Raw genomic sequence first — 25994 nt, forward strand, 5'->3', positions numbered from 1 at the left:
GGTGGGAAATGCAATCACTAACTCTTAAATCTCAGATCCTGCCAGCCTCCAGCCTGTATGCAGGGACAGAGACTTATTGCTGTTTTTTTTCAAACAGCTGTAAAGGATTTGCCTCTGATTTATTTTTAAAGCTTGAATGGTGCCTATTTTTTATGTAATAACTTACTAACTAAGTACCGATGAAGAAAGTGGGACAATTTCGTTCATTTGGGTCTTCTTGAGCCAGAGGGTTCAAATGTGTTTGGGAAGGGCTGTTAACAGCTAGTCTGTAGTGTAAGCGGGAGGATGCTACCCTTTTCTTTTTCAGGAGGCACTATTCTCTAGTCTTGCAGATGATTCCTATGCTGGTACGGGCAGTCCTACTTCTGGTTTGTGATTTTTGCAGTTATTCCCCCCACCAGCCCCTCGTCCCATCCTGCAGTTGGGTGTGAAGGACCAGATACTTGTTTGTGGGTTTGGGACCGAGATCTGCAACTGATTCTTCAAACGTGCTTGGGCTTAAGTAGGAGCTGAGAGCACCCATGGTGAAAACTAAGCAGCTCTGCAGCTAGACAGGTGGTGAACAGAAAGCTAGGAAAAACTTTCCAAGTCCAGCAGCCGTACAGTAGCCAACTGCTTCCAGAGTCAGTTGTTTGAGATTAAGAATTCATAAGCAGGAGCAGAAACTGGAGATGTTAATCATTCAGTGGGCTGTCAGCAAGTGCCATTTCAGATTCTTACTGCCTAAGTTCTTGCACACTGGTTTAGTTTTCTGTAAGTTATGAAGCAGTTGGAGAAAGAATGCATTGTTTCAGTGAGTTGTATAGCTGTGTCCTAAGCAGCTGCATATACTGTAACTATGCTAATAGCAGCAGTACAAAGTGTTATTAATCCCTGTCCTGCTAAGCACAACACTATAGCCTGTGAGAATCACATGATTTGGGACAGTTGCATTGTTTTCCTGCCTAAAACTTGTGCATCTTATGTGCTGAAGCATATTATGCATTTGAGTTATGCTAGAAAGAGTGCAATAGTCAGCAAAATTGTTAACATTATAGTAAATGTTTACTGATAATGAGGGGAATTAGGGTTGAAAGTTTGTATTCCTCAGATTTGGTGGAGGAGAAACACTAGTATGACTAGCTGCACTTCTATGAAACCAAGTCCTAAAAATTGGGGTGTGTTTGCCTGTTGTTGGTGTGTTTTTGTTTTTGTTGTAAATTGATGAAAAGGCTGTATTCTCATTATCAAGGTGGCAACTCACCCAAATGATATTTCTTCGATTTGGTTTGACTGTGTGACAGCCACGTACTGACTGAGGACGCACAACCACCACCACATGGTTAATGCTCGCTTTAAAAATTAAGTAACGTATTTTCTGGGAAGCCAAAACGCCCCACTGAAGCGCCTGACGAGATGCCGGCCTGGACTGCCCCTGTAACTGCCCTTTCCCCGCTCCCTCCACCATTTTCCACCTCAAAGGCCCACGGGCGCTGCGCAGAGGGTTGTTTTTAAACTGTTTCCCCTGCAGCCTTCCGCAAAGCGCACGTTCCCGCTCTTCCGGCGCGGGAGGAGTCGAGTTTCTCCCCTCCTGCGCCCGGGCCTACCTAAAGGCGTTGCTTAACCCCCTCCCAGGCGCCCTGCCCCTCGTCCCACCGCCAGCGTTCCGCCCGAGGACCGCGGGCAAGCTCGGAAGGGACTGTGATGGCGCGGTGAAGTAGACCGGCGGCCAGACAAACCCCCGCTCCCCCCGGGGCCGGGGGGGGGGGGGCCGGGGCGGTGCCGAGACGGGCCCGGCCCTCCGCGGGGGCGGGGCGGGCCAAAGGGTCCTCCCCTCCCGCCAATCAAAGGCGGTGCGGCCCCGTCACGTGCGGCCGCCGCCAGCCAATAGGCGAAGGCGGTGCCCGTCCGTCCTAGATTCAAACGGTCGGCGGGCGCGGCGCGCGCGGCTGCCGGTTTCCGTGGAGACGGCGAGGCCTGATCGCGTCCATGGAGCCGGGGCTCGTCGGCCCTGGGCCCTACCGCGCCACCCGGCTGGTGAGTGCCTCCCTGGGCCGGAGTGCTCCATCCCTGCCTTTGCCCCTTGCGTAGTCTTTCCTCGCCCGGGTGGGGCTGCCGTACCCCCGACTCTAGTCTCCTGGCTGCCGGCTGGCTGCCCTGAGGCAGTCTGGCCGCCTGGGCCTGCCCCGCTGACCGCGCCTCTGCGGCCTGAGGACCGACTGCGGCCAGCCCAGGAGGGCCCTGGGCCTGTCCCAGGCAGCCAGTCTCCGGTGGGGGCCCGGCGCGACGGTCCTCAACTGCCGTCCGTGTGTCGGTCCTCCGTACGCTGAGTCTGTGTGGGGCGGCGGGACCCATGCGAGACTGAGGTGGTGGCAGAGCCAAGCTTTAGGCCAGTCTTTTGTCAGGTTAAAAGCCAAGGGGAGGTTAAAGCTGTGTCTGTAGAGCCATAGGTAGTATGGGTCTTGAGGTCTTTCAGCTTCCTAAATGTGGTGTTTGTTTTCAGGTCTCAACTGTTTAAATCATAGTTTTATGTTTTAGTGTGCTTGTAAACGCAAATGATCAAAAAAGTATGTAGTTCCACATTCAGATCCGTCTGCATTCTGATCTCACTTTGTACAACTAAAATGCTTCTAAGAAAAGAGCTCCCATAACAGCTTGCTTTGTTCTTCTTCCTTAGTGGAACGAGATAATAGAACTTTTTCGTGCTGGGATGCCTTTACGGAAGCATCGGTGTCGCTTCAAAAGCTACGAGCGTTGCTTTAAAGCCTCGGAAGCAGTGGACTGTTTACATGAACTGCTTGGCTCTAATCAAAACTTTGGCCCAGAAGTGACTCGCAATCAAACGGTTAAGCTACTTAAAAAATTCCTAAAAAACCACGTTATTGAAGATATTAAAGGAAGATGGGGCAAAGAGGATTTTCAAGATGATGGCCATTTGTATAGGTAAACCTATATACAATGACTGAAAAATTTGGTGTTTTGGAAATGGGGAGTAGTGACTTCTGTGTGTTGGTCTTACGAATGTTTTTGTACCATGCTTTTGAAAAGGTATTAATGTTTCTTCCCTCCACCTTCCTTTTAGAGACTTCATTTTCTTTAGTGATAGGCGACTGTTGTGATTTAACGTTTGGCTTGGTTTGGTTTTTGGTTTTCGCCTTTTTTTTTTTTAATATTTTTGAAGGCCACTTTAGCTTTATTACTTTGTACAAATACTAAGAAAAGCTTTTGTAACTTTTACAAGGTAGTGAGTTCTGTTTACTGTTTGTAGACATCAGGTTTGTCAGAGTTGGAAAAGTGCACATGAAGAGGACGTTGATGGAAGTGAGGATGCCACTAAGAGTCCAACTCCAGTTGTCCTCTCTCTCCCCAAACTCGTGATATATATATGGTCTTTTTCTGTACTTCTTGAGTTGTAGATTGAAATTGTCTTAAAAGAAAAAGTTATATTTGCTCATCCTCAAGGATGCTTACTTACTTATCTCTGTTTAGCCTGTCAACTGGTGGCTTGTTAACAGAGGAAAAGAATTTTCTTTGTAATGAAAGCTTAGCATTACTTGAGTGGGTTCTTTGACCCCTTGTGACCTCAGTTAAGGTTTGGGTTCTGAACTTGTGGGTTCTGAATTTGTACCACTTGTAGTGTCCTGTTCAGTGAAAAAGTAGTGTAAAGATGACCATTACCTTTAAATATGGATCTGTAACTTACATCGTAGTGAGTCTTCTTTTGACAAAGTATGAGCTATCTTCATGCAGATGAATAGGAAAAATAGGTCAACAATAATGCTATGTTTCTATTTATTACATACATTATTACATACTTGAAGAAATTTTATGTATTAATTTTTTGTAATGATTTCTTAATATTGTCTTTGGAAAAATATATGTAATACTGAATTTCCACTTGATGTGGATGAAGTCAAATTTTCACTTTGGTCTATGAACTTAACTAGTTTGTTTGTAGAGCATGCCTAAACTTTTTTGCTGTCTAGTCTGTACACCTATGCTGTAAGTGCAGTTGTTCATTACTCTTCTAATTTTATTTGCTGACTTAGAATACTTTAAACGTAAGAGGTGTGTATGATGTAATTATTTTACTTTATGATAAGCAAACTTGGGTTAAGATACTTTCTTATAGAATAACTGTGCTTTATGTTAAACTTCTTCCAGTGCAGTTCAATTGATTTACAGTTAGATTGGATCTGATTTGTATTTAATTCCAGTAACAAATTATCACCTAGTCCACTTGTTCTTTATGATACTGCATGACATCCTTCAGTAAAAGTAGTAGCTGGTTTTTAGCCTGCCTTCTGAAGGAAACAACATGGGAAGCTACGGCTTCCCAGACAAATAAGTTAAATATTCAAACCAATTTCAATCAACTTTAATGGAAGAAATTTTAAACAATTTGGGGGAAATAAAAAATTAATGTTATCTCCAAACTTAGCTCCATAAAGGGAAATTCCATGTAACAATTAATCAAGGAAAATGACAAAATTTAGAATTTGGGAATCAAATTTCAAGGGCCCAGTGTATCAAAGGACTTGTATCTGAAGATATTTTCAGAAGCTCACCCAAGAAAATCTGTTGTGAAGTATATAAAAACACTATGTGGCTCTGCAGTCTATAAGCTGAAAATGACTGAAGGCTGGGAAAGCATGCTGAGGACGTATCATGTATGCTTGTCCTGTTCTTAAATTCTTCTCTGGTCATCTGCTTATGGCTGCTGTAGAAGGACAAGCTATTGTGACAGTTTACCTAGTCATCAACTAGTTCAGGTTGGAAAACAGGCATGGAAGACAAGAGGAGCTGCAGAGGATCTTACATCTTGACTTCAGCCTGGAGAAGGTTAAACATAAAGGAGTGGTGTGCAGTGGGCTTTTTACTTGTTTAAGCAGAGTTAGAAAAGCAGTTATGTGCTGGTACAACACATGGTGGTAGGTGTCTTAGTGGTTTGGTATGTTCCTAACCTGGTCCTGCTCTGTCTACTCATCTTAGGACAGCACTACCTGCAGCTTATTTTATCTAGTGCCATGGGTGTTAAGTACTTTGTCTCCTTTCTTTCTGGGCATTGACTCTTTGTCAAAGGGTTAAATGTGGGTTTTGGTAACTGCTGGTATTATGCTACATATCTCTTTGGTTTGGGTTTGTTGTTTGTGTAGTTGTGGGTTTTTTGTTTGTTTGTTTTGCATTGGCATCATGACATATTCAAATTATTTTGCCCTTTTCTCCTTCATATTTTCAGCCATAACTTTCTGGAGCTGCAGGCTTGGAAGTTGGTTGGGTGAAATTTTTCTGTGCTTTTCATTTACTATGTGCTCTGCCTAATGATCTGCTATTGGACAAGGGAGTTCTTTTGTTACAGCTATCTTAATGATGCTTTTTCTCCACTTCCCATTCAAAAGATAACCAAGTTACTAATTGAACAGGTTTTTATGACTAAAACTGCATGCCTTTCATGCATCTTGAATTGGAGCTATCTTTTTCCCTTAGGGCTTGGTGCATAAATAGACTATGTATGCTAGTCGTGGTTTTGGTGTTTGGCTTTAATTATTAAAACATGCTTTCTCCTAACTGTGGAGCTAAACATCGGGTTTCCATCCTGCCTTTATTAATGTATTTAGTGTCCTGGCAGCTCCCTCTGGCGGACCTTCCTAATGTTACATTGTAAATACATTCCTCGCCGTATTGATACGGGTAGCAGTACAAGTCACTTCTAATTCCACTGACAGTGCTTACTCTGGAAACCTTGATATGCTTCATATCTTCCTTCTCCATAAATTCCTGTGTTAATTTACTGTAACTGTACTTCATGGTGCATAGTTGTGTAATTCATAACTTTGTATTTAAGCGTAGTTGTCTGCTCTTTTTCGCTCCACAGAGTATGCAAAAGTAGTATTGCCAAATGTTGATTTGCCTGAGAGTATCAGGCAAGTATTAAATGTGAAGGCGAGAACTACTGTGGCTTCTAAAAATAGCAAAGACTATCTGTCTGTGCATCCTAACTTACTGGCTCAGTGTAGCCTACAATAATAAATGAGAAGTTATAGTTTTGGAAGCTGTCAAGCTTTAGGTTTTTTGGAATCTAAGCGATTGTATTAAAAGCAAAAGGGTTAATACTCTTGCGTTGCTAGTAAACTTCTGGGAATTCATCTGTGGTACTTGTTATACCATTGATACTGATGTTAGTTGACCCTGTTCTCTATCCATTGCTCTGGACACAAACAGGTATCTCTATTTCCTCTTTGTATAAACTCCTAAAACTAGTGCTGATGGCTGTAAACCATGCTAATCTTGACATGTTGACCTTGGAATGCTCCTCAGTTGCTAGATTTAGGTAACGTTCTTCTGTTCATCATAGAATCAGAGGCTTTTCATTGTCCATCCAAAAACTTGTCTCTATCTAGATCTTGCTGTAACACTACCTGAAAAAGGAGAATGCACCTCCTCTTTCTGCTTGTAAGAACTCATTCATTTACTGCATCATCAAGAATCAGGGCAGCAAATGACATAAAGCTAAAAACTGTGAAGGAGTGGAGGGGAAACAGGGAACCGTTGAGAATACTGTAAGGCAAAGAAAAAAGGCTGTACATGTTTTAACATTAAACTCCAAGAAATAATGAATGACTGAAAAACAGTTGAGAACACTGAACAGCTGAACATCTGCAGTGTAATCATGGTTACTTTTAAAAGGCAGAGTATGTCTTGGAGGATTAGAGCGAGGTGCTTATTACTTCTCCTCAGGGATTTTCCGAAGGAAGTGATATCGCCCTGTGTTGCGGATATTCTGTTGAAGAGTGTGGTAGAATATGCCAAATGGGCTCAGTGTGTAGCCAGAAACATAACGCGTTTAACTAACTACTGGACTAACAAAATTGCAGTAAAAAAATAATTTAAAAACTAATTAAGTATTGGAACTGCCTTGAGGGAACGGGGTGAAATTTTAGAGAAAACTTGAGGATTTCTTAAGCATGAGAATCTTTCTGGTTGGATATAAATGCATGCTACCCAGCATCGTACAAGCTCTTGTTGTGTGGTTGCAGACATAACTGTCTGTTCTGATTAAAAAAGTGAGTGAGGCTGAAGCAATTTCTTGAAGCATCAGGAATCTTAGCATCTAAAACCCAGAAGTGCAAGTAAACAAGATCTGATCTGTGCCAGTCTGATATGTTGCTATCAAACTTATTTGCCTTTATGATGTGTTGCCATTAATGCCTTTGTAAATGGTTTGATGTAGGTTTGGCAGTAATTTAATTCTGGTCAAGCTGGAGATGTGACTGAGCTGAATGTGATCTGGGATCATTTGTTTTCCTTGTTTTCTGCACAGGCTAGCTTAGGGTTTATTTCTGCTGATTTATTGAAGGCACTTCTTTAAATGCCTTTAAAAGTGAATGAGTTTCCTCTACAACCAGCTGGAAAAGACTCCAGAAAGGAACCGCAGGATATGATCTTCACATAGAAAGCATGTAAACACAGAAGAACGTGGTAATGTGGACAAAATTTCGTGCAGACACTTGCATGGACACTAACTAAAGCCAAGCATTAGTCATGTGACTTAATTATGCAGCTTTGCTTTAGGAGATGCATGCTAGCAGTGCACTTGACATGGGGAAAATCTACCCACAGCTTTTTCAGTATGATCAGCGTCTTCTAGTGAAGACCTGAGTCAGTTGCCTATGCATAGGCAGCTGCTGCTCTTTGAGAGGCACTGGGATATCAGACATTCACCCAAGGCTCAGCTATGTCAAGGGAGGTACGAAGGACTTGAAGCAGCAGAAGGAGGCCAAACAAGACACGTCAGGACGTTTTACATGTCACTTAACACCAGTCTTCAGGCAACTAAGTCGCACTGTGAATGCCCAAAGCATTTGTTGTATTTTTGCATGTGAAGGCCTACTACAGTTTTGCATTGGTAAATATGGAATAGAGTGGAGTTCAGAAGCATTAAAAATACTCTCTAATTGTAGATTTCCTCCTTCCTCACCGCTGAAACCATATCCCAAAAAAACTTCATGTGGAAAGGAAGTAATTAAATTTCCAGACTGGAATGAACCGAAGGCTGGAACTTCCCAAGAACACATGCCAGTGAAATCAGTCACAATGGTAAGATATCCAGTTTTTATTTCACCAGACATAAGCATATTTAGAAAGCAAAACTGTACTAGTGATCTCTTTGTTGTGGCACAAAATACTTGGTGATAAAATGAAACGTAAAATACCTTTATTTTAGATTTATGTGAAGTAAAGTTGTTCTTAACAATTTGCTGGGGATGTTGGTTTTGAATGTTCTTTCTGCTACAAATTATGATGTCCTGAGAATCCTAAATTCAGCATGGCTCTATTTGCCAGTATGCTTGCATTCCAGTTTGATCAAATTCCAATAGGGCATTTATTATACAATACAAAATAGTTACTTTACTGTCATTTACACTGTAATACATATTCAGACACTCCCTGTAGCAGAATACATATATTACCCTTTTCCTAGCTGCTATGAGAATGTTAGTGATTCAGTTTCCTTTTCCATAAGGAATATGTTGTGGCTAAGGAGAAGTGATCCTAGTTTCATTGTTGCCCTTTGTAAGCTTGGAGAATCATTCTGCCTCATACTTATATGGATTGGTCCAGACTGTATAAAGTTGAAAAAATTGTTGCTTTTATTAATAAACCAAGATTGTATCAACTTTTGGATACCTTAGAAGCCTGGACTTCTGGACTTACGTATATTCTAAACCCTTCCTCCAGTGCATTTTATGTGTGAGTGTTCTCACATTTTGTGAAGTCTTGGGACTTCTTTGATAATTTTGGCCATCTTATTGATGCTTATCAGTGCAGGTGATCAACAAACTGTTTGAAAAAGTAGCTCCTACCACTTTGTTGGACATGTAGAGGTCCCAAATGAATGGTTATTCCAAATTTGTAATCCAATTACTTATAGGCAGATCGAGTGCCCCGTTCATGTACAGCAGGCTTCTGAAGAGGAAAAAGCATGGTCCTTAGAACTTCAATAGTAGGTAGAAGATTAAGAGGGAAGAAAGAAAAGATAATGCCAAAGACAAGTAAAGATAATAGAGTGGTTTAGTTACTGAGCAAGTATCTGCTGCAGTTTTAACATGTTATAGCCTCCAACTGTCTGGTCTAAATTTCCATCCAAGCATCCTGACCTGATAAAAGTTAGCAAAGGACTGCCTATATAAATCTTACTCGGATGCAAAAGCATACAGTCTGGCATAGCTCAAAATATCTTTCATTGGCAATTTTGGTTAATACATTGGACTGTAAGCTGAAGTAATTGAGGCAAAGGAGTAAGCTTCTTTCTACTGGTTCTTCTATAGAAAGCTGTAGGTTCCGCTGGAATGGTGAAGTAGACATGTAGCTGAAAGTAGTGGCACCTTAAATTGCCCCAGCATCAATCAGAGCATTTATGGGCTGTGTGTGGATTGATGGGCATAGGTCTGTGTAGTGAAATACTGGTCTGGAAGACCAGATACTAATTTCAGAGGGTGCTGTTTATTTCAAACTAGCTCTAGTCTAGTGTCATGGAATGACAGACAACTAGTGTTTGTAGAAATTAAGTGCATTCCAGGAGTGCATTTTGTAGATTGGTTGTGATCAGAAGGAGCGCTGTTAATATGATCTATGACTGCTCTGTGATGTAAATCAAAGAACTGGGAATGCTTAGGAGTTTTGCCTTGAAAAGTACACTGCTGACACAAACTGTATCGTATGTTCACCCATCAACATATTGTTGATAACCTTCAAGCATCGATCTTGCATGTGAAGGTTGAGTAAAGGATAGTAGTCTCCTGCATACTTTATTCTGTTATAATGGTGGACTAGATCTGATGGGTGTCTCCAGCTGTAGATATTTGCTTTTGCTTTCTTCATGTATAGAACCTGCCAACGTACTTAATGTTTAGTTATGATCAGTATATTCTGAACAAAGGTGAATATCAGTCTTTGATATCTCTTCTAATAATTCCCCAATAACTTTTCCATAAGCAGATGTTTAATCTTAGACTGGTAGTTGAAAACAAGTGAGTTGAACTGATTTTAATTATGGAGAGGACCTGAACACAGGACTAGAGGCCTTTGACTCATGAACTTTAATGGCTGTACTGGCACACATAATTTTTCAGCTTTGGATGTTACATAACTGAGAAAAGATGCTGCACATCTGTGAAACCTGAATAGTCACTTGCATCCTGGAGACTTTACTGGAATTTAGGAATATTTAAAATACTTGTACTAGGGAGCATGCTGTACTATAAATGTGTTATATTGTTCAATACTTGAAAAGTCAGTAGTTAGAGAAGTGTTTTTTCTGATTTCAGAACTCCGAGATGTGGTACAAGCGACACAGTATAGCTATAGGGGAAGTACCTGCATGCAAACTTGTGTTCCGCAGAGAGCTAACACAAACAAACATAGAAGAGATATGGAAATCCATGACTTTGTCACGGTGAGTATACTTGTGAGTCATTTGCTGTTAGCGTAAAACTGTGTAGTAGGTAATAGTCTTGTCTGTTTTCTCTGGTAAGGCTTGTAATTTCACCCACTCCCTTTTCATCGCTGCGATCAAAGCCATAGTGACTAGACTAACTATACCTCTTCTTGTTTGGCTAACCAATTCAGCAAATAAAGTTTGCAAAGAAACATTATTGTACTTAATACCTTTTGACATTTTCTCTGTTGTGTTATAAGTCTTTTTGTGTTATAAAGTCTATTGTTGTGTGGGCTTTACCTTGTTTAATCACTTTTTTTCCCCTTGGTCCTTCTCTCTTTTTCCTGTTGCTCTGAAATAGAAGCACTTCTGTACAATGCAATCTTTCAATGAAAAGTACAATACTTCGTATGGAGATACTTCGTATGAGATACAAAATGGAGTAGCTAATTGAGTGCAGAAGGCTTTGAGATTCAGACATTCGTTACTATTTTCAACAAGGGAAACCAGTAGATATGGTGGCTTTGGATTTTAGCAATGCTTTTGCTACTGTCTCTCACAGTATCCTTCTACATGAACTGCCCAGCTCACAGCTAGACAAGCCCGTAATAGGTTGTATGAGCAATTGGCTAATGAGTCAGGATCAAAGGGTAATACTAAATGGGGTTACATCAGACTGTTGGCCAGTCACCAGTGCGGTTCCCCAGGGCGCAATTTTGGGGCCAGTGCTCTTTAATGTTTTTATAAATGATCTGGCTGCAGAAATCAAATGTATATTAAGCAAGTTTGACAATGATATTAAATTAGGAGGAGCTGTGGACTCCCTTGAGTGTAGAGAGGCCTTACAGCGAGATTTGGATAGACTAGAGAGCTAGGTAATCATCAACTGTATAAAATTTAACAAAAGCAAGTGCTGGACTGTGCACCTGGGTTGGGATAACCCTGGTTATACATATATTCTGTCCCTCAATATACGTATATTGAAGGACAAGAGCCTGGACAGCGGCCCTATGGAAAGAAATCTGGGGGTTTGTGTTGATGTCAAGTTGAATACAAGCCAACAATGTGCCCTGGCAGCCAAAGAGCCAAGTGTGTCCTGGGGTCCATCAACCACAGCATAGCCAGCCAGTCAAGGGAGGTGACTGTCCCACTCTACAATGCACTGGTGCAGCCCACTTCCACTACTATGTGCAGTTTTGGCGCATCAAGAAGGACATCAAACTATTAGAATGTGCCCAGAGGATGGCGACCAAGATGGTGATTTGTGAGTGGCTGAGGTCACTTGGTTTGTTCAGCTAGGAGAAGAGAAGACTGAGGGGTGGCCTCATTGCAGCCTACAACTTCCTCTAGGGGGACAGTGGAGGGGGAGGTGCTGATCTCTCTCTTTTTATCAGCAATAGGACACAAGGAAATGGAATGAAGCTGTATCAGGGGAAGTTCAGATTGAGCATTAGGAAAAGATTCTTCACTGAAAGGGTCGTTGGTTCCTGGAACAGTGTCCTTAGGGAAGCACCAAGCTTATAGGGTTCAAGGAGTGTCTGGATGATACTCTTAGTCACATGGTTTAGTTTTAGGCAGTCCTGTGAGGAACAGGGAGTTGGACTCCAAGACCCGTATGGGTCCCTTCTGGCTTTAATATTCTGTGAAATGGAGAGGTCTCTTTTTCAGAATCATATCTATCCTAATACTACATTTGCCTTTTTCAGATTAGATGAGGTATGAACTATGTGTTTATGTATTTTTACAGATTACAAAAGGTCTTGGGTTTGGATTCTCTGGATGAAGTGTTAGACATAAAACTTGTGAATTCAAAACATATAGTCCAAAATGCATACAATGTCAATAAGCAAGGCATTGTCACTTTAGAGGATAAATCAAGTGAGTATTTTAGAAGTTTACATTTAACTTTTTTATACTGTAGTTTACTAGTATAAAAAAAGTACTAGTTCTAATCTATACTAACATGTAGCATCTTTATACTTTCATCACCACATTTAGACTAGAATTCTTACGAAGTATGCCATTGTTGTCCTCTGACATCCATCAGAGGACATCATGACAGTAAGAATCAGTGTTTATTCCATATTTACTCTCTTGAACATATTCATGCTTTAGCAGGGTTGAAAGATGAAGGCAAAAGAGCAGCAACTTTTCATTTATAAGGATAGCAATATTATTCACTTCAAGCTGGATTTGTCAGCCCAGCCCTTAACTGTCTGAACTAGAGTGTTTATGGGAGGGAAATGTGTGTTAAAAATTGTGAAAGATTCAAAACATACACTGAGAGATGCTTAAAATTTCTCAGTTTTTAGTTTTCAATCAGTGTTTTGAAACTAGTGCCAAGGTTAAAACTGCTCTGCGCATCAGGGAGAAAGTAAAGTATTTTTGCTGCTGTGATACATCACAATATTATTGCCACCGTGTTTTCTACAAGATTTGTAGAGAAGTGAAATATGAGATTGGAACCTGGTTTGGTTCGTGAATAAAACCTCCCTGAGAGCATATACGTGTTTATTTTAAAGACAAATGGAGCACCTGAAGATACTAGCTTCCTCCTTGCAGAAATGCCAGAACTGAACATATGAGTGGTTTTTAACATCTTCAGTGCAAAGTAACTATTTCACTATAACGCGCTAGTGAAGATGTAGCTTGAACAAGCTTAGCTGATTTTTGCAGGGTGGGTTAAGGGTTTGTGATATTTGTGATATGATCCATTTTGTTGATTGAGTTATAAGAGCAGTGGGCATAAATGATTTATATTGAGTACTGGAAGTACTAAAGCATAGATGTAATTCAAACTAGATCCTACATTAGGGTATAGCCTGCCTTTTGCAATTAGGTGATCTACTATAGGACGAACTTCTTAAAGAATTTTCAGCTTCGCTTTTTGTCTTATAGTTTAACATTTTTCTCACATTTTTTCTCCTTTTAATTTCTGTCTGTTTCTGTCCTGTGCAGAGGAGCTACCTCACTGGATATTATCAGCAATGAAATGTCTAGCAAATTGTAAGTAAATTCAGGAGGGGGGGAAAAAATTAACCAACTCACCCCCATAAAAATCAATTGAACCGACTGTGCCTTTACCACTTTATCGAATCCTATTCATATTTGTAGTCAGTATTTTTTCTGATCATTGCCTTAAACAAAGTTGGAAAAGATCAGCCAGCATATATTCTGCTGCCAGTGCAGCTTATTTCAATGAAATATATAAAGGTTTAACTATTCTATTCATTTTTTTCCTCTACTATATGTTTTCACTAGAGCTATTGGAAATAGATCAATTCAATAGATCAATACAATTTCACTTATATTTTGAAGAATGAGTCTAAGTTTTGTGTTTTGGTTTTTTTTTTTCTACTTGGCGTTGCATTTTTATTGGCTGGAATAGAAAATAGTGATCTGATTGGTGGCTGCAAACTAATTTTCTCTTTTCTTTTTTCTTTTTTTTTTTGTTTTCCTTCTTTGTAGGGCCCAGCTGCTCAGATTTGAAGCAGCCTACATACTCAGGATTTGAAAGAGACGTCTTCAAAACTATAGTGGACTACTTTGGCCAGATGAAAGAACCTCTTCTCACATTTCATTTTTTTGATGTTTTTGTTAGTGTGTTAGGTAAGTAGTGGAGGATATTATGAAAAAATTATTCTTTGGAATTAACTTCCTGGAATTAATTTACCATACCCAAATAGTATCGCAGCTCATTTCTTTAGGAGCTGCCTTGTCCATTCTACCTGGAGAACAGTTTAATATTTAAATTTATTTCATATCACAAGGTGGTTTTATTCTTGTGTCTTTTTGATCTCATTAGTTCAAAAGTCTTCCATAGCTTGTCTTTATAATTTTTAAAGGCCTCTGTTCATTGCCTACCACTCCCACATTTAACAGATATATTTTAACAGATTTTTCTTTTTTTACAAATACCTAAGCATCTTAAAAACTGACACAAGCTTTTTAGAAATTGCTTGACTGAAGTCTAGATTAAAAAGGATTAGGGCTGTAAGGACTGTTTTAACTGTGGCAATGTTACATCTGAAGGAAATTGAAATCTTTCATTGCTTAAACCTAGAATAGACATTGACTATCATCTAAACTATTGTTTCTTTAAAGCACTAGTTGTTAACTATAACTTTTTAAGGGTTCATACTGTATCAAATTCACCTGTCCTGTAGCTATAGATGGCCTATTGAAAGACAGTAAATGTGAAAATATCTGATTACATTTTATAGTTACATTTCAGAAAAGAACATCTAACTTGAAAAGTAAGCATGCTTTGTAGCATGTGACTTTTCTGAGTTTCTTAAAGTGGGAACAACATTGTTTTTAGTAAACTATTGAGATGAAAAAGGAATTAAGAATAACATTTTTACTTCTGGAATTCAGTATTTTTTAATACTTTGTTAGTTGACAGTCTTGCTTCAAACTGAATATAGTTCCTTTTCAGACTTCTTTTTCCTAGAAAACAGATATTCTTGGTAATATCTTTAAAAATTCTTCCTCTGCTTTCATACTGTCTTTCTGTTTGCTTTTCCATTGTGTTTCACGTCTTTCAGGTTTTAAGTTTTATTTCGCAGTATTCATGGATTAAAAATGAGAAGAAAGAAGTCATGCCAATGTTTATGTGGAAATCAAAGGGAATTGTGCACTGTCTCAAAAAGTGAAAAAGTAATTTTGTGGTCTCTTTCACAAAAAATGAGGTGTTATGGAATCCTTCCTTACTAATGAAAATAGATTTAAACAAAAAAATCATGGGAATACAGGCTTTCAAGCACCACTTAGTTTGTGTTCCATCTTCATGCTTATACAATGTACTTTAAATTACTGGCAGTATATGTTTGAAAATGTCATGTTTCTCTTGCCTAGTCTTGCCTAACCAGCCTCGTCCAGACACCTAACCCAAGTACCTGAAGGGCTAAAAAGCTGCATTTGGCCTCAGTGGGATGATTGGGGGTACCTGATTTAAGCACTGTCACTGACTAGGGGATGGGGTTGGACCAGATGACCCGTGGGTATCTCTTCCACTTTTTTTATAATTCAAGACCATGCTCCCTATCTAGCTGGTGGAGGGAGTTCAAGAAGACAATTCAGCCTACCTGTGGTGAAGCCTAACTTTTCTTTTTGTACTCAAAACTACTTAGAACCAGTAGTAAGAAAACAAACGAGTAAATATAAGGCAGAGATGCCTGATCTGCAGTTTCGGTAGCAAGGTCTTTTCTAACCACTCAGACTCTCTTCTGAGATTCGAAATGTGATTCTTTGGAGTGAGGGGAGGGGGGGAGATGGAAATGATTTTTTGGGGGGGGGGTTAATCTGAAAGAAAAAAAGGGAAAGTTTTGGGTTCTGCTCTATATGTAATGAAGTTTTAACAACAAAGCTAATGGACAGACTACTATGAAGCTGTAGGGAAATGTAGAGGATAATGCACACTCCATAGAACACTATTTTTTAGTAAGTGTCAATGTTAGTACTGAATTCTGCCTGTGAAGCCGTAATTGCTTAGCAAGTTATGCATTTACAAAATACAAAAAGGCAGATCCATGTCTGCAGTTGCATTTCTGTTATTTTTTTAAAATGGAGTATAGCTTGATAAATTGGCAATAATTCTCAATCTTAAGACATTTCTAGACCAAGATTTCAGTCTTTGAGTCTTTGACTTTTCATATTGCTATCCTCAGAGAATTACGACATTTCCACAGGGATTATAGGACCTCTTTCTTCCTTCAGTGGATAAGCTTTCTGTTTAGTGGAAATAGCAAAGAAAGTGTTGTTTATCAGATGATATTTTTAGTCATTTGAGGCAGCCATAATGCGATTTGTACATGTCTAAAACCTCCATCTTAAAACCTGAGAAATATTTGCAGAAATCATAGGTGGCTTGTGTAACCATATCAAGATGCCTCATTTGCTTCTGTTTTTGAATGAAGACTGTCTAGAGCACTTCTATTCCAAGAGATTAGCTGAAATTAGTTTTCAGAATAGCTAAGAAAACAGGACTAAGGTGCCAGTGATCATCAGATATTTTACTAACTTGGTAAGATTAAACTTGCTCTTTGCACAGCTTATGATTCTTTATGTACAAATCTCATTAAGGCTAATTATTATTTCTCAGGGCCTCTTCTAAACATATGTACTAGTGTGCTTGCCAAATCTTCCTTTGAAGTTAGAAAAAGCTTTCATTTGAAAATGAAATTAACTACCGTTAGTTATCACTCTTTTCTTGGAATACTATCTGTTTTGGCTGCCCTACTTACTACTGCACGCTTCTGGGTTTTTTTGTTTTTTTGTTTTTTTGTTTTTTTATAACAAACAGCTTCCACTTTTTGCACAGTCTGGAATTGACTGACATGGTGGATGAAAGGATAGCAGTAGATACTGCTGATGTAGACTGTAGTAAAGCTTTCAACAGTGCCTCCCATCTCATCTTTATAGGCAAACTGAAGAAGTACAGGCTAGGTAAGTGGGTAGTGAGTTAGACCAGAAATCAGCCAAATTGCTGGGCGTAAAGGGTAGTGATCAGTGGCATAAAGTCCAGCTGGGTGTCAATCAGTAGGGAGTACCCCAGGGCAGATTATGAGACCAGGATCTTATTAATGTCTATAAAAGACTGATGCGGGAGTAGTAAAGAAGAGGGAGCCAGACATCTATCAGTGACATCCAATAACGAGACAAGAGGCAATAAACACGAACAGAAATAGAGGAAACTTCATTTATACATAAGAAAACAGCGTTTTTACTTGGAAGGTGGTCAAGTCAAACATTGGAAGAGGTTGTCCAGAGAGGCTGTGGAATCCCCATCTTTGGAGATATTCAAAACCTGACTGGACATAGTCCTGGGCATCTTGCTGTAGATGGCCCTGCTTTGACCAGGGGGAGAGATCTAGGTAATCTGCAGAGATCCCTTCTAACATCTATTATCCTATGGAAAAAAAAAAGATGTGTGTCTTTTTATCATCTTCCTTGTTCCTTTTTTAAAAGAAATTACCGACAGACTTCAGCTGTGCAGATATTTTGCTCCTAATTTCTGTTTTGTTCTGATAATGGTGCTATTTAGGCAAATTTGCAGTAGATTCCTCCTTCACTGATCCTTAGAAACCCATAAGTGGATAACATTTTGGTGATGAGACCTCTTCGTAGGTATCTAAACTACTATCAGATTCTGCTGTGCCTGTCCAGTCTTCAAATATTGCTGCCATGCTCACATTCTGTGTTTTTTCAAGAGTTTGTAAGTAGAATTGGTCATAGATTTAACTTCTAGAGGTGTGAGGGACATGTCAGTATTGTCATAGCTGTCATTGATGCATAAGCAAGTGTTTTGTTTAGATTCTCTGACTATTGCCCTAGACTTAACTTTCTTTTTCATGTGGTTGCTACATCTGTGCATACATCTCAGTTCTGTTTAAAGCTGAGGGTTATAAAAGAGCAAAGGATGAACCAAAACATAGTTTTTCATTCTACTAATGTCTAGAGTTGTCGGTTATGGTTATTAATATTTCCCAATGCATCAGAAGGAAATCTTGTAAATACTTAAACAAGGTGCCCAGTTCTAGTAGTCCAGCTCTAGGGATATCTTCCTAGTCTCTTTGGGAAATGGAGTTCTAATGCAGTCTTGAATTAGTAGGAAAGGAATTTGGGGAGACAGATTTAGAAATGTTGTGCTAAATGTTATGGAAATATATAATTGAGAAATGTTGACCAATCTCATGATCTTGTATAAACTAGGTCTGCTGCAAAAACACAGCAAGGCTGTAGAAGCTCTTCAGATATCTTGTCTCCTGCTGCCACCGGAAAATCGGAAAAGATTACAGCTGCTGGTGAGGATGATGGCAAGAATTAGCGTTAACAAGGATTTGCCACCTCTTTCTGAATCAGTGAGGACCAGAACCTTGGTATGTATAGTGTAAGGCAAAAGGTCTAGACAATGCTTTTGGAGTAGCACAGACAAAAGATTCTTCCTGGAGAGCGTATACAAAATAGTTTGCTTGTTTGAAGAACAGTTTGTCTATTCTAGATATGTGGAAAGCTACTCTGAATTTGGATGAATTGGGATTTCTTGGTAAGTTGTGAGCAAATGAAAAATTTGCTTAGAATTTGCAGGTTTCCTTATCTTTCAATCACCACTGATTTCACTATTGAGTAGAAAAAAAATAAAATGCAGTAGATGAGGTCTCTGGTGTTCTTTATCACTGCAGACAGTGTGAGAGAAATAAACGGCTTATTTCAGTCATAATTAGAAATATGTAACAATGTTTTGATTCAGCTGTTTTCAGCCATTTAAAAAAAATTCCTACCAGTTTATTTCAGTACTAATTTTTTGTCATCGTTTAACTACAGAAATCTCTGAAAGTAATTTTAATTAGATTTTTATAATGCCCTAGTTCTTGCTAGTGCTCTTCCTGAAAGACTACTTGCAGAGTTATCACTGATGTTTGCAGCAGCATGTTATTACAAAGTTATTAGGCATAACTTAGCAATTCCGACTGGCTGAGGACACCTATTTCTTTTGGTTAATTTTCAAGTCTTTTGCAAGAAGGGCGACAGACAGCTCAGCTGTAGAGCCACTCCATAAAAATCCTATAGTAGTATGCATAAATCTAAATTTGTTCCATAGCAATTAAGGTTTTAATTAACTATGAATAGTATTTGATTAAAATAATTAAAATTTTGACTGCTGAGGTTATAATTTAATTAACTGTAAATGGTCTTTGATTGAAATAATTATGTTATAATCTAAATGTTATTTTTAGAAGCGAATCCTTCACAGTCCCAGTGTTTTGTACGTATAGTATTTTGTAAGTTTTAATTTAGCAGTGCAATCTATGGTACATTACAGAAAACCTTGATTGCCTTCTGTTCTTTTAATGTTAGAAGTGACTGGTGCACAGACAGAAAATTCTTCTAACAATGCTTAAGCATGAGACTACATGAAGTGAGCTGGACCTGAAATGTGGTTTGATGATTTAAAAATAATAGTATTAAGGTTTTCTCTCTGGTGCTTAACTTCTGTTAAATTCCTGTGTTATTTTTAAAATCTCTGAAATATTTGTGCCCTGTTTAACTGAAAAAGCCATGTGCAGTGGTTATTTGATGAAGTGTTGAGAATAAAATGGAATTCAACCATTTTAAGTCTAAAGTCAGGGTTAGATTATGAGGCAAGAGCCATCTTCAGTCCACTCAGATAATGTCACTGTATACAATACTTTCTTTCAAAAAATATTATTATTGTTATACTGATGTGTTGGAAGTACGGTAAGTATTGTGCTGTTTAAAATCTTTTCTCTAAAAGATCAGTTTTTAAATATAGTCTGATTCCTCACGCCCAACCAGAAAAATAATTGACAATAAAGTTTTGTTTGGTTTTTTTGTCTCAGATGGTTCAGGCATTTTCCCGCTGTATTCTCTGCTCAAAGGATGAAATGGACTTGGATGAACTGCTTGCTGCTAAACTAGTATCTTTTCTTATGGACAACTATCAAGAGATCTTAAGTGTTCCTTCTGCCTTAAAATCTTCTATAGAGGAACATGTTGTACATCTCCAGAGAGTCCAAGTAGGTATCTAGCGAAAAAAGCCTCTAATGTCTCTGTGCTTCTAGATCAAATTTATCCTTTCTGATACAAAGTCTGACAGTTCTTAAAGACTTCGTTCTGTCTCTGCTAGCTTATGAAGAGCTAATTTTGACTCCTGATATTCAGCCATAACTATGTATTTAAAGGAAACTAAGCAAATCTTGAATGGGTTAGAGATAAGAACTCTAAATATTTTTTTTTTCCTGGTGGTCAACACTATCTTTGCTGTGAAATGGGAAAATTATGTTTGTGGTAGTGAGAAAAACTGTGGATGGTTAAAAATTGGTTAAGTTAATGTTCTGATTTTCTTTTAGAGCCGTCTTTACTTGCTCATTTCTTTCATAACTCTTTTTCTGTTTCCTGATACCGTATTTTGTTTTGTTCAAAGATGCTTTTTAGTTCTTCATTCTTTAGTTTCTACTGAAAAAAAGTAACTTTTAACTTATTCCAAGAGTTAAACAGGCTTCCCTTGCGTCATGTTCTTTGACTTACTAGAATTCACTCAATTAGTGCAGGGGATAGGAGGTACAATTTAGGGTCTTTATTCTGTATCTTTTCTAGTTAACGACTTCAGGTGGTCAATTTGATTTAGCCAGTTTTTGCAAATTTATTGCAGAACATATAGCTGCTGTTTTTTTACTCTTTCTTCAGATAAAATATGCTGGAGCTGATACTGATGCAACTTTTCCTCCTCCATCATTTTGTCACCAAATCAGTACAGATGAATTTGAATACCAAAGGGCAACTGGCTCTCAAGAGCCACTGGCAGCTTTATTGGAAGAAATTGCAACAAATAAAGAAATATCTGTGAAAGATAAGAAGAAGAAGCTCAAGCAAGTAAATAAAAATTCCTCCGCATTCATTAATTTTAACTTAAAAAGCTTTATGAAGTCTTAGACATGTAGTCTCTAGACAAATATTGATGTTTAAAAAAGCAGATACTCTTGGGGATTTTAAACTTTTTAATAATTTAGAATAGCAGTACTGTGACGAATCAAGCCATATTAGAAAATATCACCTAATTTTCTATATAGAGGTATAGAAAGTCCACTAGAGAAATAATTGTTTTCCTGCTCCCAGAGGTGGAACTTCAATAGTTTTTTATATTACAAGTTTGAGTGAATTCTTAACTTAAATTAATGTATTTTTCTAGTTTCAGAAATCTTACCCTGAAGTGTATAGAGTACGATTTCCTACCCCTGAAACTGAAGCGGTGCTATTTCCAGAAAAAAATAAACAGAAGCCACCAGTACTGATGTGGGCCTTAAAAAAGCCTTTTCAACCATTTCACAGAACCAGAAGCTTTCGGATGTAAATGGTTTGAAATATATCAGCAAACTGAGTCAGAGCATATTATCAATGGATCTTATGCAAAAGGAGCCTGAGCAGCATGTAGTTACTCAAAAAAACTACTGGGGATACTGCCAAGGTGGTAGAAAAGGTCAAAAGAAGAGGAAAGCACTGAGGGTGTAGAAATGTGAGCCATTATCAGTATTTTTGTAAAACATTATTTTTTTTAAATGTCTGTTAAAAAAAAAAAAAAAACAAACAAAAACCACAAAAAAACCACAAAACCAAACAAAAAACAAACTCAAGGGGATTAATCTACATGGGTGATAAAGTACACTTGCTGTAGTTTTATTTGACCAGCATTTCAACGTATAAATGCATTTGTGTGTAATGTATTGTTGGTAACTAGTGAACAGGTTTTCACCTGAAAATGAGTCTCTTGTATGAAGTAGGCTGTGTTTGTTCACATATAGTTTGAAGAATTAATTTGCTGTACATGCTTGAATAAGTATGAAACACTGGATTTTGTTTTGCTGTTGTTTACTTTAGTGCTCTTGATATGTAAGATTTATTTTGTAAAACTGTAAAAACTCATTCTTAATTTTCTGATTCATATAGTGCATTACAGCTTGAGTCAACTCCTGTCGAAATTCCATTAACTTCTATAGTGCTGACCCATTCTTTTAAGCAACACAGTCTTTTAATTCTTTTCCCATATGGTCTTACTATACTTGTATAAAATTGGATGCTTGACAATAGAACATATTATAACAGAAAAATCTGAAGCCTTGCATTTTCTCTGGAAAAGGAATTCAAATATTGATGTGACATTGAAGCATGCGTGCCTTTAATGGTTTCATTTGTTTTGCATTATGAAGTATGAGTACCTATAACTTGACTGTGCATATAACATACTTGATTGTGACAGCACCTTTGAGCTATTAAAGCATTACCATTTTCCGATACTTACTTAGAGTGGTGATTTCATGTCATCCATTAGTGATTTTAAGAGCAGCATTTCATACCGTATTGAATGTCAGAGTAGTCTATGCCGGAGAGAAGACAGCTTGACATCTCAACAAATTTCTATCTGACATTTTAGTAAGCGACATGGTGACTATCCTGTAATGCAACATTGACGGTATTTTCACTTGCTAATCTCCTAACCGGTCAATAAGCTTTAAGATGTACATTACAAGGTTGTTGGTTTGATAGTTTGGAATATTTCTTGGGCAGTGTGATTTTGAACAGTACATGTTATCTGTTTTCACACATCACTATCCGTTATGCTTTCACACATGAGTTAGACTTCATATCAACAATCTTTTTCTTAAGCAAAATTGATACAAAATGGTACACTTTTCAAATAAGAAGAAAATATTAATATTAAAAGTAGACTGAAGCCACTTGTTACCTTTTGTACTAGGTCTTCAAGGGTGAGTTTTAGTTGGAAAAACTAAACACAGTAATAGAGCTAAAGCGTAGCTAGTGCATTGTTTTAATTCTTTATAGAGAGTATACTGTCTTGAGTGGCAACATTGTTTTTATTAGTGATGGAGATTGCAAGTTTACTTTATTATGTGTGTCAGTTTTTGACTGCTGAAAACTTTTGATGACTGTGGTATTTATGTAGCAAATTTAGGTAAAACAACAATAGACTAGCTCTTATTTGTTTTTTATGGATTGTCTAGAAGTACTGATGTAGCCATGATATGGTACATATAGGCTTTTTATGGCATTTCATGTAATAGCATTTGATAAGCATTTGATAAGTTTATTCCTAGATAATGTCCATAAATGTTTAAGTGATTAAGAACTGCCTAACTGTAGGCATAAGGGAATCACGATGGAGATACCCTTTATGGGTTTCTGCAGGAAATTGGTACCAGATTTTCCTACCAGCCAGTGTTTTCCTTGAGGACATGAAAATAAACACAAAAATCACTGTTAGCATCATTAGCTAATCTCATTAGTCTTTGCAGACTGTTCAGTAATAGTAGAGACATTAATATAGAATAGTGCATATTGAAATTGTATGTCTGAGAACAAGATATGTAGGTCATGTAAAAAAGAAAAAAAAAAAGAGGAGGAAAGACTGTGTTCTGGAAAACTAGAGCCCTGTAAAAGGCTTCTCCCACAGCGAACAAGGCTTTCGGACGTTGTGCTGAGGCAAAGGGCTAATGTGGTTCTTGAAGGTCTAAATTGGAGGTTGTTACATAAAATCAGCTGACTCATCTCGTGTGACCTCTATACTCAGTTGCTGACTGACTGACACTGAAACATTGCAGGTTTTGCAGCTTTTGTAAAACTGTAGATGATGCAAGGTGAGTATTTGGAATTATTTCCTTAAACTGAGAGTTTGCATTACTTCGGTCTTTCCCATTTATGAGAAACAAGAACAGGAGGTCACTTGATTATCTTGTGGAGTACATTCACATGAAGAAGCACTTGTATTGGTAAGCAGCAAAGACGAGTTGAGACAGGAGTAATACTCAGTGGAAGGAAGATGAAGCTGGATATGTTAGGTTTTTTTTTTTTGTATGTTGAGGGTACTGAATGGCAGGAATGTGATGAATTTTAACTCTTCCTGGTGTCTTCAGGGTGAGATCTCGCTGGTGGATATTTACAGAAACCCAAGTCTTTGACCTTAGGGCAGAGCAAGCAGAGGAGAAGCATAATGACTTGTGTGGAAGAAAGGACAAAATCTCAGGGCTCCTCAGTCTTTGTGTGCTATGGATTTTCCCATGTGAGTTACATATCTGTTCAGATTCATTAGCTTCACTCAGTGACTTGATATTTAGGAGGTGATGTGAAACAGTTGACTTGTCATTCCTCCCTTGATTTTTAGGGCAACTAAAGAGAACAGCGTTTGTTACTTTTGTTCTTCAGCCAATCCCCAGTAAATATAGGCAAAGTGGGGTCGCCTTTGAGTTGTCAGGGCACAGCTGCTTCTGGGGATAATGAAAATCAGCTCTGCTCTGCCCAGCACTCTGGTCAGGCAGGGTGAGGTACGTCTCTGGCATGCTGCAGTTCTTTTGCCTGGGGTGGAGAATAAGATACATAGAAATGTGATCTGGTGGCTGATATGAATTATACTAATACAGTCATTGCTCCTTTATGATCTAAGTACGTATTTTAAAATGTATGTCAGTCTTTTTTTTTAATCTGGGATTATGTGGTGCTGAACTAATGATATTCATACCTAGGAAAGACACTTCTTGAACATCTAAAGCATCCTAAAGCATCTCTTCTTTTAGCACTGACTTAAGGCTGGCGATAGCTACTTCTTCCTGTGAATTTTTTACACCTCTATAATTGTAATTTGAAATCACTGCAAGGCTCCCTGAAACTTTAGCGGTGACTGAGAGAGAAGCTTCTGGCAATGAATCCTGAGCTTTCCTGCTGAAGAGAGGATGGACTGACCTTGGTGCTTCTAAACAGACTCCAAAGGTGAATAAAAGGCACAATGTAATGTATTTACATCTTTGCAAATCTTTCTTTTATTTCCTTGTTTAACCCTAGTGCTTATTCATGTGAGGATCTGGCCTTGTGCATGACTAAGATTTGCTGTGTGATTTCAAAGCTCATATGCAGTGCAAGCTTTTAATTTTAATCTCATAGAAAGCAGTAGTTCTGAGTTCTGTAGCTAATTTTGTATTCAAGTACTCGTGAGAGAATGAGTAGTGGGTTAGTTTCTTGTTTGTTATAATGACTTGTAGTATATTCCCTTTCTTCTTGCAAGAAACTGTGTGAAGAATAGTATGTCCTTTTGACGTTGATATCTATGCAAAATATTTTGGGATCCTATGAAAAATTCCTTGCTTTTCCTCTTGAAAATTTTCTCATGTTTTGTGTACCAGTCTAGCTGCTTGGTAATTTATGACCCAGCAGAGGTCAGCCTTGTGACATTTTTCAAAACATATGCTCAAAGAAAAGGAGTAGAGACAAAGTTCTTATTATAAAAGCCTTTGTAATTTTTTTTTTATAAAATGTATTCCTGCAAATTAGAGTTGGTGTGATATTACTGTGTTGTAGCTAGATGTGTGGCTTAAATATCTCAGTGTCTCTTCTCTTTATGTAATAGGAATGTTTATTGTTCTGCACAACTGTTACAAATTGTCTCAAGTGTTAGCCTCATTGGTATACTAAAATGCTTACTGATTTGATTAGATAAGACTATTGTATTTCCAGAGTTGGTTGTGTAGTTCAGTGAAACATCAAGAGGGAACACATGGAACTGTTGTTTGAATGCTACATGCTTCAGGGTCACAATGACGACTTGAAATAAGTGTGTCTGTACAACATTAATGACAGGGGCAGGGCAAGAAAAAGTGAGGAGGGAAGTGGGAAGAACAGGCAAGTATTTTGTCATTTTTTTTGAAAAGTCTATGAGAATAAAAAGTGTTCTTAACTTTCATGAAAGAGCATTTTTTTCATTTTTGATGCTTAAAAAAATTAAAGATGGGGAGTGGAGGGAAATCAACCTTCATCCTCTCCACCAGCTCAGAAGCACAAATGATTTGTTTACAAAGTAAAACACTATTCCTATGTTATATCACAATGCTAGAACTATCAGTAATGGTTTCTTTGATGCTAATAAGGGTAGCACTCTGACTGTATATGAAGTTGATACAGATTATAATCCTTATACCAACAATAGTGGCAGTCCTCTTAAATTGGCTGATTACCTGGTTTGTAAGTTCAGTTTCAACTGGCAAACTCAACAGCA

General features: G+C 38.3%; 1 protein-coding gene across 1 annotated transcript; it reads left to right on the forward strand.

Annotated features, from left to right (window-relative positions):
* Window positions 1–1905: 1905 nt before the first annotated feature.
* On the forward strand, window positions 1906–22662 carry DEPDC1B (DEP domain containing 1B). Its single transcript, XM_054186974.1, has 11 exons — window positions 1906–2016; window positions 2657–2922; window positions 7941–8076; window positions 10308–10435; window positions 12165–12295; window positions 13376–13423; window positions 13886–14026; window positions 18131–18297; window positions 19780–19956; window positions 20627–20812; window positions 21129–22662. Exons 1-11 carry the CDS (start codon window positions 1969–1971, stop codon window positions 21288–21290), a joined length of 1590 nt encoding a protein of 529 aa, XP_054042949.1. The 5' UTR covers window positions 1906–1968; the 3' UTR covers window positions 21291–22662.
* Window positions 22663–25994: the final 3332 nt, after the last annotated feature.

The sequence above is a fragment of the Rissa tridactyla genome, chromosome Z (genome assembly GCF_028500815.1).
Source record: "Rissa tridactyla isolate bRisTri1 chromosome Z, bRisTri1.patW.cur.20221130, whole genome shotgun sequence".
NCBI classification, from domain to species: Eukaryota; Metazoa; Chordata; class Aves; order Charadriiformes; family Laridae; genus Rissa; species Rissa tridactyla.

Excerpts from the sequence above, each read along its gene's own strand:
- DEPDC1B (XM_054186974.1), top strand. The coding sequence starts at position 1,969 with ATGGAGCCGGGGCTCGTCGGCCCTGGGCCCTACCGCGCCACCCGGCTG. Across the intron at positions 14,027-18,130 it reads TGTTTTTGTTAGTGTGTTAG|GTCTGCTGCAAAAACACAGC; the intron begins GTAAGTAGTGGA and ends TGTATAAACTAG. Across the intron at positions 20,813-21,128 it reads AGAAGAAGAAGCTCAAGCAA|TTTCAGAAATCTTACCCTGA; the intron begins GTAAATAAAAAT and ends GTATTTTTCTAG.